Source organism: Chiroxiphia lanceolata, chromosome 3 (assembly GCF_009829145.1).
Source record: "Chiroxiphia lanceolata isolate bChiLan1 chromosome 3, bChiLan1.pri, whole genome shotgun sequence".
Lineage (NCBI taxonomy): Eukaryota > Metazoa > Chordata > Aves > Passeriformes > Pipridae > Chiroxiphia > Chiroxiphia lanceolata.
The window spans coordinates 80,954,326-80,966,964 of NC_045639.1; the positions used below are offsets into that span (position 1 = coordinate 80,954,326).

Here is a 12,639-nt window from a genome sequence, read left to right on the forward strand (position 1 = left end):
ACTTGCTGACTTCCTTTAGTTTAATGAAGTGACTTCCTCTGCCATTTCAGAAGTGACCATTTATTCTTTTAAATGACTTAATCTATTTTTTTTAAATAAGTTTAAGTGTATTAAAATGACAGTATTGCTGAACACCATTTCAATAGGCTCTTACTCGAATAATAAAATATAAAATAAACAGTTCTGTGCATGTAACATTTTTAGAATTTTGGGTACCAAACAGATGTGACAGTGTACCAAAGGATGTGGTAAAATGCTGAATAACTGGAAATTTTCCTCTTTAGCTTAAATGGGAATTTAATGCTAAAGAGGTTCTTTGTAGTATCTTATTCATAAAGGACATGAGTAGATACCATAGTTGTCTTCTAAGACTGATCTTTAAAATGTGTTGCTACACCTTGGCATTGTGTATTTATTGCTGTTGCTGTAATTCTACCTTTACCAAAACAGTGAGCTTTTCTTTATTGTTACTTCATACTTAGGTGGCGTGTCCCAGGCCCTGCTTTATTAGCACTTTTTATTTATTAGCCCTTTTATTTAGCACTGTAGACGTGGTTTTTGTGTATCTACGCCGTGTTTCTCATCCCTTTATCTTTGTGTGCTTAACTAGAGGGAAGTACCAGACCAGAGTTCTGTGCCTTCCCCAGGGCAGAGAACCAGGGTAATCCTCTTCAATGTACCATAAAAAGCAGTCTGAGCCACCATTATCAGCTGTGTAGGGCAGATACTATTTGGAATGAGAAATCTCATTGCATTGTTCCTCACTGCAGCTCTTCTCTACTGGTTAGAAGGATAGCAAGGGTTCTGCCCACACCGTATTCCTCTTGGCCGTCTGCTCCAAGGATGCAGTATGCAGTGCTGACCTGGAATTAGATACCTGCTTCAGGTTGGAAGGAGAGACTGCTCTTATTTTCTTTTGTGGGTTAGTCATACATTAGGGAGAAGCTGATACAGTGTGAACTGAATTAGGATTAATTAGATTCTGCCCACTGCAGCCTGCTTTTAAAAACCAGATTCTTCAAATACTTGGAATAATTCTGGGATTTTTTTATTATGTATTAGTTTTTCTAGTTCTTCTTTTGTAGGTTGCAGAATTTTGGCAATATTCTCATTTCCAAATGTTTCTAATTTAAACCAGTTGTATAACCTTTAAGCTTGTATTTTGAAGTGCTTTCAGAATAATTTAGTACACACTCAAATCAGAAGAAATCCAAGTTTTTCTCACAAGTATGGATTTTTTTCTCCTTTGAATTTTGATGGCGGTTTGTCGCACTTTGCAAATTCTTAATCTTTTGCAGCCTTTAGTCTGTGTAGCTGCTGTACGTGGTTTAGAAGAATAAGAAAAACCTGTGCTTAGATGTTCCTCCTCGGCAGCTGAACTCTGAACTGTCTCAACCATGCACCTACCAATATTGTGTAGCGTGGGCTGTACCCTGCACAAAAATAATGCAATGACCTAAGTTTAATTTTGTTTCCAGTTTCTAATCCATTTTGCGTTATGTTAGTTTCTTCAGTGTTTTCTTTCTTTTTGAATAAGGACATGATCTCTGTTGGTCAGTTTTGTTGTTTATAAGTCCAGGTGCTGCAGATTGCATAGAGGAGAATTTAATTCTGTTGTTCTTTTAATGAACTCATCTTTTTCCTTACAATCTCATTGTTGCTATGTGAGGGATGTTTGTAGTAAAATCTGTGGAAAGTTGCTCAGCTACTCTTGATTGGCATCATGAAATAAATGCCCTACTGGATCAAGGTGCTGCTGTCTTTTGATCTCACAATTATTTTTTATTTTTTTTTTATATTCTTAGCTTGTCAGGTTCTTGACTCGATTATGGGACTAGAACTTTTTTTTCTTTTCTAAAAGATAGAAATGGACAAATGCATGACAAGAAATCAGTTACTGTCTGAACGTGCTCTTTGCCATTCCTGACCTCTTGTAGCAGCACAATGGGCTTGCATGCTTTCTTGTTGGGAATGGCTTGTTCTGCTCTCAGGAGATGGTCTCAGCTATCTAGTCGGACTGCCTTTTAAGGATTTATAATTCTCATTGTGGTTTATTGCTCCTTCCCACTCTAATTTGGCCTGATAGTTTTGACCTGCTACTGACTCAGTCATCACTCTGCTCTACAGTTCCGCCTCCTGATAGCTGGGGTCAGTTGTATGGCAGTCCCCAGAAAGCTTGTCTCAGCAGCAAAGACTGACTAGCTTGCAGTGTTGCAGTGCATTCTAGAAAATAATTTCTCTTTTTTTACTGCAGCTGCTGCTTATATTGTTACCTGCTGCATTTGCTTTTACACTTGTTTTATCTTTCCGATTCAAAGCTGCCCACGCAAAGTAGAAAGAGTAATTTTGCAAAATGCTTGAAAATAGGTTGGCTTTAAATGAAATGACTCATCATTTATATTTAAAACTTGAGAGTAATAATTTACAGACAGGGAAATGGCTTATCATTAACTGTCATTCTTAGAGATGTCCCATCTACTTTATTGGCATGGTGTAGTATGAGCAATTGAGCTTGAATAATATTGTCGGTGTTGCTGGAATTGAAGTGGGTGCACGTGTCCTGCTTTCCCAATGCTTTATGAAAGTGCAGTAGATAACGTGACAGGTTTTTTTCTGTCTTACAGAATCATGCTGATAGAGTCTGGAATGCTCAAGGGAAAACAGTTTGGACTGCATGCCTTGAAATCCAGTTAGTGGCAGTCAGTGGCTTATTATTCCTTGAGTGCTTGTATTTTGCAGTCAGGGTGATTTCAGTCTATAGCTCTCTTTTAACTTCTGTACAGCTCCTTGGTGCAATGGAGCATTATTCATAACTGCTTCTGCCATGCCATGTGTTTAGTAAATGTGCAAAGAGGGACTGCTTTCTGTGTGTCCACACATTTTTTTTAAGACCATGTAGATAGTGTGAGTTCTAATAGAACGTGTCTTGCCTTCTGATATCATGACCAGGGATGGGTGGACTCAAGTGCATTTTGAGTTAGTTGTCTGTTTCTGTGCATGCTGTCTCTGGGTCTTTGTCTAGTGGGGTTATCTGCATGGCTTTGTCCTGGGGAAGCAGTACCATAAAGCCTGCCCTTATAGTGTGGATGTGGAAGAGAAACACTGGCAAGTCTGTAAAATGGTTCAACTAGAACTCAGTTACTACAAACATCTCCTCTCTCAAGGAGACTTTGTCCAGAGTGGGAAGGGTCATGCGCTTGTTTTATTTTTCTTGATAATTTAATGACCATGGGAAGATGAATCTCAACCACGTGTGTTTTGCATAGCTGATACTAAGGATGAGATCTCTCACTGTTGGAAACAATTCTGCTAATGGCTTCAGAGGCCTCTGAACTGCAGGGGAAGAGAGGGCCAGTAAGTTATGTTGGCAGCTGATGAACTGAAATTGCAATGACACGTGCGTGTAAAGCTTGATGGATAGGCTTTCAGTTCCAAAGCAGTAGTCGTGGATGAAGAAAGCTGTTTCAAGATGAGTGCATTGTATTCCCTTAGAGTACAGTCTTGTGCTTGAGGGCTGTTGAAGTGCACTTTCTGCTCCAAACAGAAGATGCTCTGCTTCTGTTGCTCCTGACTCTTTTTTTAAAGAGTCTGCATTTTGAACCTTGAAAGAGGTTTATTTTGTTAGAAACTCTGCATGAACAAAAATAATATTGCAATACCTGCGAGACTGAGATTTCTGTGGAGTAAATTGGTGGCTGATGTACTGGCAGTGCTATGGAAAGCATCAGGGAAATTCGTTTGAGTGGCCTAATGTGTTCTTAAGGCTAGTGGCCTGTGATTGCTGACTGGAGCTGGATGTGATCTCCTTCCTGTTGTCTGAAGATTAACTTCCAAAGAAGGTTGTCATCTCCCCCCACCTTTCCACCCTGCTTTTAATGGAAATATGAGATTGGGCAGGGGGAGGATGACACAGGACAACATGACACAACATTTCACTTAGCCATCTGTCATTAACATATGATGGTATTACAGTTTCAAGATCTATTACTGCTATAGCACATAATATAGGATAATATAGCATATAGGACGAAAGACATTGATGACTTTGTATGGTCCACAACACAGATATCTGAAGTTGAAGTTATCCCAAGCTGGAAAACATTTCTCTATGAAGAGGGAGGAACAATGAAATGGAACAACTGGAAAAAAGAGAGTGTCTTATCAAATTTGAGTAGGTGATATTCTTAATAGTGAAGACAGAAAAAGAGTATTCTTTCATGAGCTGCTCAAGTCTGAAGAATTGAGAGTGATTTAAAAAGGCTGGGGTGTGCTTTTTATTGAGTGTGCTTTTATAATCATGAGAGAAGCAGTCATGTAGTGCCCTAAAGATAGCATAAATTTAGAAAGTCTTGAATTTTTTCAATGCATGCTGTGTGAATGAGTGCAACAGCAGATCTTGTAAGAAAAGTAACACTTATTCTCATAAATGACACTTGTATATCAGCTGTTACATTCAGCTTTTCTTTCAAACAGACTTTACATTTTTCTCTGTACACAGTGGCTTTGCAGAACCTTTCCTTCTATAGAATGTGCCACAGCAGCCTCACATAGCAACACATATATTCTGTCTTGCTACCCTGATCAACATTGTTGCTGCTGGGGACAAACTGATCTCTAAAGCAGTGATTCAGATTGAGGGGAAGGTTGCAACGGGAGAAGGTAGTGTGGGTGATAGATCTTGGGGTTATAGTGAAGGAGGGGAAATCTCAAGAAAATTTCATCCTTCTCTCTGCTTCCTCATGTTTTTTTTCCTTCACACTGTCTGATGATTTTCCTTCCCTTGTAGAGTTTTCATTTTACTAATCATGGTGCAAGGACTGTAACCAGTACTTGAAGCTTGCGTGTAGATGTAAGGAGAGGTGTCAAAGCTGCAGTCCTGTGAGCAGTACACCTGGTGTATGTGGTGGTGGCAACCTGTTGGTTGAACAGGGACTGTCACCTCTTCTGCCCCTTTCTTCTGTCACATTGAAAGCCAAGCTGAACCAGGGCATGCCTGTGACATGATTCTTCCTTATAAACCCAGCCTTTTCTGGCATGGAAAAGGCAACGACAGGCTTGACCTGTGTTGAACAGGTTTGATGGAAAGGTTGGAAAAGATTTATCTACAGAGATCCATGTAGGTAGGATATACAGGGGCTAGGAATAGGATGGTGGGAAGCCATGAGGATGCATGTAGGACAAGGACTTTGAAAAATGCTCTGATTAGGACTTCAAGTGATGAGTGGATCATAAGGCGGGCTTTGTCGAAAGCTGTGATACAGGATATGGAGAAAGGTGGATGGCTTTCATAGGAATTGCTTTTTATGACCCTTCTTTTGCTTTCTTTGGGCAGTGAGCATACAGGATTGACTTGTCCTACACTGAAGGTGGGAGAGAGCTGGAAAAGGTAGAGGTTTGGATGAAAAAGAGTTGGAGATATGTGTTAGTGTAGGATGGGTAACTATACCTAAGGGACACTCTGTGCTACATCAGAAAAGAACAGGGACCGATCTGAAAAATTAGGGAAGGGCTGTTTGAAATAAGATTACATGTTTCATGGCATTTGCCTGACAGCAGCCATGGCACTGTGCTTCATGTTACTGATAGTACTAGTGGTAGATGTTTCTTGATATCTGATGAGACTATCACTTTGTTGCTATTTTCCCAAAGTGCTGATTATGATGCAAAGTAGTTGATTTCACAGTAAGATCGCAACTTACACATTTATATGTTAAAGTTTTATGATGTATGAATTATACCCTGTGAGTTTTGGAAGGTGTTTGTGGTTTTAACTCTTCTAACAAGGATTTATAGTAAACTGTTCATTTTGAACCATGGTTGTCTTTGTTCTGCACAGGTGCTTGAGTTGGTGCTGGAAAACTTTATTTATCCATGGTACAGGTAGGAGCTTTACCTAAAACTTACTGTTTTTTAATATGATAAATATTTGTCAGCCTTTTTAAGAAATAGTCACCTGAAAATAAACATTCCCGTTCTTTAGTGAAATATAAAGCATATTTGTGAGTGCTACAGTTTCATAATTTTTTTGTCTCTTAGCAGAGTAGAACAGATCTTTTAACAATTTAGGTGTGTTAGAAGTAGATCTAAAATTTGTATTTCATCCTAAAAACCCTTTTGTAGTGTTTACTTTTATATGTTCATTTTCTAATAACTCTCACTTGGAAGCAAGTATGGCTTGATTAAAATCTCTGTAAAAACTCAAGCCCTCCCCCCCTCTGAAATTTACTTCTAGATTAGAAGCATACTGATCTATCATATTGCTTTAAAAAATAAATAAAGTACTTCACAAAGTTTTTAAAAAGACAAAAATTCCACTTCTAATCAATATAGAAAAGATATTTTGAATACCTGTGGCCAAGTTTTTGTAGATCATCTGGTGATTTCCTGAGTTTTAAGACTGGGTGGTTATGTTGCGCTGAATAGAATCGTACTGTGTAAATAGCTTTAAAACAGTGAATAAAGAAAAGACTATGGCTAATTATTTTTCGGGGGGGGGTTATATTTATTTTGGGGGATTTTTTTCCTTGTATCTTTGTAATTAATGCTTTGCAGTACTTTGTAAGAAAATATTAAATATTTCTAATTGGTCATGCTGGGGTTAATGTGCTAAAACAACATCTTGCCTTAATTCGGAATGTGACTTTTTCATTGGATGGAAATGTTCAGTTTGTGCTAAAAAAATATATACTTTCTTTTATTTTACTCTGTGCATTTTTTTTTCCTGTCTCTGGGATCTAAAATTTTCTGGGCAGACTTACTTGCCTCTTTGGTTTTTGATCGTGGCCAATACCTGCATGCCTCACTTCTAACTTGGTGCGATGAATGTGCTGATGTGTAAAATTTCACTGCTAATGCAAACAGCAGAGGGAGCTTTAGCACCGTGTATGTGAATCTTCAAGCTGGAAACCTCAAGGTTTTAAACTTTTAAGTACAGAAAACTGTATTTGAAAACTGAGTTGTTTGATAAAGTAACAAATGTGAGGCAGCCATCTTCTGTATTTCATAATTTGAAAATAGTTTTTTCTTGGCTGGTGGAAGGTGTCTTCAGTGTCTTTGTTATGGACTGAGAAGGAGACTTGGCTTCCACCAATTACTTACCTCTCTGACACCCAAGACAGTGGAAATCTGGAATACATCATCTGGTGGGGTAGTAATCTGCACAGTTAGAAGTGCAGTGTAAAATATACTAGATAGGGAGCCAACCCTCCTAGATTCTGCTACATCTTGCCCTCTGGTGACGCATACAGGTGTTTCTGCACTGTCTTTAGTTTTGCCTGGCTGCACCTCCAGATTTTGAACTAGCTACATAAAATCACACTGTGCTGATTAAACTTACTAAGCTTCCCATGAACCTGAAGTATTGGGAGTTCAGTGAGCTATAGTGAGTGCAGTGATATCCGACTAATTCTAGAGGAAACAACTTGGTCCTGAAAGGCTTACTGGTTTCAGTTTACCAGTAGTAATGCCAGATCTGGTCCTGTTTCATTTACATGTTCAGTTGTTTCTGTGCTTTGCTGTTTCCAGCAACAGTTGTGCAGGGAGGCCTGAACTGTGTGTCTGTGTGCCACTGTTTGAGATCTGGCTTGTAGAGCATGTCAGTTCTGAATTTTTCTGCTTAGCTGTACCTGCACTGTTTGCAAAGCTTGGCTCACCCGGGACAAAGGACTCTTGCATTCAGGACATGTTTTTTCTGAGCTAACAAACCTCACTGACTCAGCATAATTCTTCACAGAGCCAAATCAGAAGCCTTTGCATCCAGACTATCCTTATTTAGCAGTGTGGTTGGGTAACCACCATCAGGCAATTCATACTTTTCAACTGGTAAAACAGTTTGCTGCTTTCCCTTGCAAAAAAATCTGGGCATAATTCCTTACGCTGCTTGTCCCCCTTTCACATGAATGGAATTTGTGCAGAAGCTACCTTTTTTTTTTTTTTTTTACATATAAATATATATATATATGGTGGGTATTTTTGGTGCTGTGCCAGCTGGTGCTGTCTTGGCATCAGTGTTACCAGGATACATCTCACTCAGAAGCCTGGCAAGTGTAATGTTTGCCAGAAGCCTGTGTTGCAAGATAAAATCACAGATTTATTGCTCAGGAAATAAAGTGCTATATCAGAAAAAAGCTGTGGTTTATGCTTGTTCCATTAATTAACTGTGCAAGAATTTGTAATATTTTATTACCAGCTCAGAGTTTAAAGGGAAACATTCCTAAATTTGGATCACTTTAGGGGAGTGAGAATTAGTACTTAAAATCCAGTGAACTCTACTGAAACAGGTGGTTATACCTCTGTGCATTTTTGTTTGGTATTTATCAAAGTATTCATACTGGTTGTATTTAAATATTTCTTTTAAGAATTTTTTTCAACTATATGAGAGGAATAGAGCATAGTAATCCAAGTTTGTAGAGCTACAAAACACTGGTCTGAGTTTATTGTTTATGCTCTATGCTATACAGTAACACTCCATAATATCTTGCTAATACCAACCTCATTTTAAATAGGAGAGTGTCAAGTTTGAAAGAGTCATTTTGTGCTTAGTGAATTTTTTGGTCATTGATGCTATTGCAACTCCTTTCAGATTAGGATAGAACTCAGTAATTACCACATTTTTGTAACACATTACTATGAAAACATTTTTATTTGATAGTGACTAAACCTAGTGTTTTCATATATGGAGCTCTTTATATTTTAAATGCAAGTAAGGCAAGAAAAGTTCCGAATTTTTGTTGAGTTACAAACCATAGCTTTACATTTTTACTAGCTTACAACTTATTTTCTACATCTTTTTCATATGAGTTAGCCAAATTTTGTAAGAATAATTGACACACAGAGAAAAAAAATCACTTCAGTATTTATATATGATTTTCATTTATGAGTAGATCCTGTAAGACTTTGCATTCAATATCAGTTGGATGTATCTCTCCTGAGGCATTAGACTCTGTAGCTGTTTACAATTAAGATTGACACCTTTTCTTTTAGCACATCTCTCCGCTACCCTGACAGCTGAGTTTTTAAATTATTTCTAAAGTTCTGGGAAAATGCAGCCAATTTTTAAAATGTTTCCAAGCAAGTTATTTGGACCTTCCTCTGTGTCGCTAGAGATTTGAGGTTTTACAGGTTCATGATGTTTTTTTCACCAGTCTTTAGTTTGCTGGTGTTTAAAAGAAACTCTTTGGAAACTTATGGCACATTGTGAGAGTACGTGACATAAAGTCATGTCCAAGTAGAGTCAGCCAAGATACTGGTTATCCAAGTGTCAATAAAATATCGACTTCTTAGTCCAAGTTACTTCATGTATCTTGTTGTCTGTCAAATACTGGTAATATAGTAATACAGTTTGTTTGCTAATCCCCTGGTGGTGCTAATCCCTTTGACAGTGCTAACCATGTTGCTTCTAAAATGTCAGCTGTTGATCTTAAAGCAAGCCAGACTTTCCCCTACAGTATTCTTATCTGCATATGATTAGCTGTTGGAGGACGGTTGTGTTTCTTATGCCAGACTGCTTTCTTTGAGGTGTCTTTTCATGCAATTAGTTGCATAGTTTGACTGTCAGGTCACTGGTATCTGTACCTAACAGTTAATCTTCAACATGTATTTGAATGCTATATAACCCAGCCTAACACTGCTTTAAAAAATTGGATGCTGAATAAAGTAAAATGATGTTTTGTGCATATTTTTTAAAAATTTTTAAATGTCCTGGTTTTTCTTGTGGTGATTTTTTTAATGCAGATGATATTTGTACTTACTACATATGCAATCATTACCAAAAAATGTGATGATTCTTGCATACGGTCATTAAATAAAGCTGGATGTGACTTTCTTTGTTGTGTCATTACTCAGCTGTTAATAGCTGTTATACTGCAGTTTCGCCAATATCTTTAGTCCTACTCTAATGTTCATGTTAATTGCTGGTAGAATTTTGGATTTTCACTTGCATTTTGTGGAATGCTGTTATTGTGGTCTTTTTTTCCACTCTGTTTAGTTGCATTTTCTGCATCTAAGACTCAGCGTATTTCTCGTTTTCATTCAGTTTCCCCAAAAAAGTCATGAAGTTAGGTATTTTTCTTCCTTTCAGCTTTGAAATATTTTTGCCGTGATTTGTCACTGATCATACATTATTGCAGCATATGGAAACTGGCAAGCTGGATAAAAAGTTTAGATGATATTTTGACAAAAGGATCCTGAAAGGCTAACCAGAAATCTATTTAAATTCTTCTTTGTTTCCAAGCAGAAACCACTTTAAATAATTTCAATTCAGTTTCCTTTATGCCACTGAATGAAGATATGTTTACATATGTAGAAACTGTTTTTATTAGTGTCGAATCTTTTGTGGTTGGATGAATAAAAATGTATTTTATTCTGTTTTTCTTACATGGCGTACTTTACAACACTGCAGAAATATTACTGATGATGAATCCTCAGTGGATGAACTGAGGGGCACACTGCGGTTTTTTGCATCTGTGTTAGTTCGGAGAATTCACAAGGTAAGGCAACTTAAAGGTTTCCATGTTGGTTTTTCCATCAGAAATAATCATCATTCCATCATCTATCTGTACTGAGTTCTTTAATTTTTTTAAAATGGTGATTTCAAAATCAGTCTTACAGACAAGTGTTGACAGCTTCTAACCACCTAAGTTAGGTCTTTGTGGTATCTGCTGCCTCCTTCTGGAGCTTATCCCATTGCTGGTTGTAAACCATCTCTGAAGATTCATCATTGGAAGTGCTCAACATCCGTTTGAACATGGCTTTGACAAATCTGTTCCAGTGAAAGATGCCCCTGCCATGGCAGGGGGTTGGAATAAGTGATCTGTGAAGGTCTCTTGCAACCCAAACCATTCTCCAGTTCTTGAAAATGGGTATATTTCTTACACCAGGGCAAGGCGTTATTAAAACCTTGTGATGATCTTTTAGCTCTCTTTTAGTGACTTAATGCAAGTGAAAACAATTTGAAAATTATTGAAAAAGACTGATTAGAAAATGGTTAGCAGTGTACCTGTCTTGTAGCTTCTGCTTGCTTGACTTATTAAAATGCAGATAAGGTCCTTATGTTGTCTATAAAGAATAGACTGTCATTAGGTGAACAGCTTACTAGAAGAATTAAAACAGATATCGTTCTTATATTAATGCAATTCTTAAAAAACATCCTGAATACAAAAGTTTTTGTTTGCTGTGTTTAATCTATTAGCACATACATTCTCTTTTCCGGTAAAGTGCTTCAACTCTGTTTTACCCAAACTGCTTCTGACTTTCTGGCTGTTCTAAGCAATAAGAGTTGGTAGAGTTTCCAGAATTATTCAGTGCTGGCCCGTCTGTTGGAGCCACTTCTATAAATGTGTGTCTTTTTTCCCCCACCCTAGTAACAGCAATATTTCCTGAGCTACAAGTTGTACATGTACTCTGTCATAATTGATTAATAGCTTGATTTTGTCATTGTTATATAGCAAATCCAGATGACTTTCTTGTTTACTCTAACTCAGGCATGTTGCTTTTTAAAGTGAACATGAGAGAAGATCAGGAAATGTCTGCGTAGCAAAGATAGTGTATGCAGTTGTGGAAGTGGAGTAGATCTTTCAAAGTGAAAATTTGGACCAGGGTCTTAAAATTCAGTTTGGAGTTGTAGTACATGCCTGTATTAGTTGCACTGTTTGTGGATCTGTTGTTGACTCAGAAAATTATGTAATAAGGTATTAATAGGGTTAGATCAGCTACAACTTCTTTGAGTAGAGCGTTAATTTACCATATCTGCCTTTGGCAGTAATGATTTAAATGTAATATCTTCAATACTATGTATGTTGGTATTGTATATGCACTACAAAACCTCAAGATATGTGCAAGTATTAAGCACTGTCCGGGGACCTACAAAATAATCGCAGAAATGCGTTGTTCTTTACAAATGTTTAATTTTATTTGTATGCATTCTACAGAATAATATAATATATTTTATCTCTGTGTGAAGTGGTATGGATACCTCAAGCAAAAATATACTCATGGAAACTTTGTGTTTTGGAACAAAATTGAAACTTGGTATGCTTAGCTATGCAGGGGAGCGTGGTGTCTTACGCTATGCTATATTTTTCAGCTCATGCTTTTTTCCTGCTGCATAAGTGTTTTTGTTTATGCACACACCCACATACAGATTCAGACAGCTTCAATTAACAGTTGTGCTGCATATACTACGAAAAATGTTGTGAGTAGAAATTAGAGTTGATAGGCAAGTTGCAAATAAAGTACCAACTTTGTGTCATTTCAGAATTCCTGGTTTAAAGCTTCAGTAGTTAGCTCAGAAGGGTTATGGGAATGTTTTATGTAGCCTTTCAGCTCTGATACACTGTCCTTTATAGCCTCATTTGAGGAGAAATTCATCACCAGTTGCAAAATAAAATAGTTATATACCTTTGCTAAGCAGCTATACTTTGATGTGGATTTATTACTAAATGCTTGCAAGCAATAGTTCTAGCTAATAGAGATGAAGTGTTGAAATCAAGGAAGAATTGTGAAAGAAAAAACAGACTGTTTTTCCTCTTTTTAGGTTATATCTTTTTTTTTTTTTTTTCCAAAAAATCTACTTCTGAATTGAGATGTAAAATTATGGGTTACTTCAGTGAAACGCATGCTTTTGTTTTCTGTTTAAAGCTG

At 37.3% G+C, this 12,639-nt stretch overlaps 1 protein-coding gene across 4 annotated transcripts in view; it reads left to right on the forward strand.

The window, feature by feature from the left end:
- Positions 1-12,639, forward strand: part of SNX14 (sorting nexin 14) — a 49,724-nt gene that overhangs the window by 2,766 nt on the left and 34,319 nt on the right. For all 4 annotated transcript variants that reach the window (XM_032683626.1, XM_032683624.1, XM_032683627.1 and 1 more), the window contains exons 5-6: positions 5,837-5,880; positions 10,400-10,487. In XM_032683626.1, the coding sequence (XP_032539517.1) occupies positions 5,837-5,880; positions 10,400-10,487 (132 nt within the window). The remainder of the gene's footprint in view (positions 1-5,836; positions 5,881-10,399; positions 10,488-12,639) is intronic.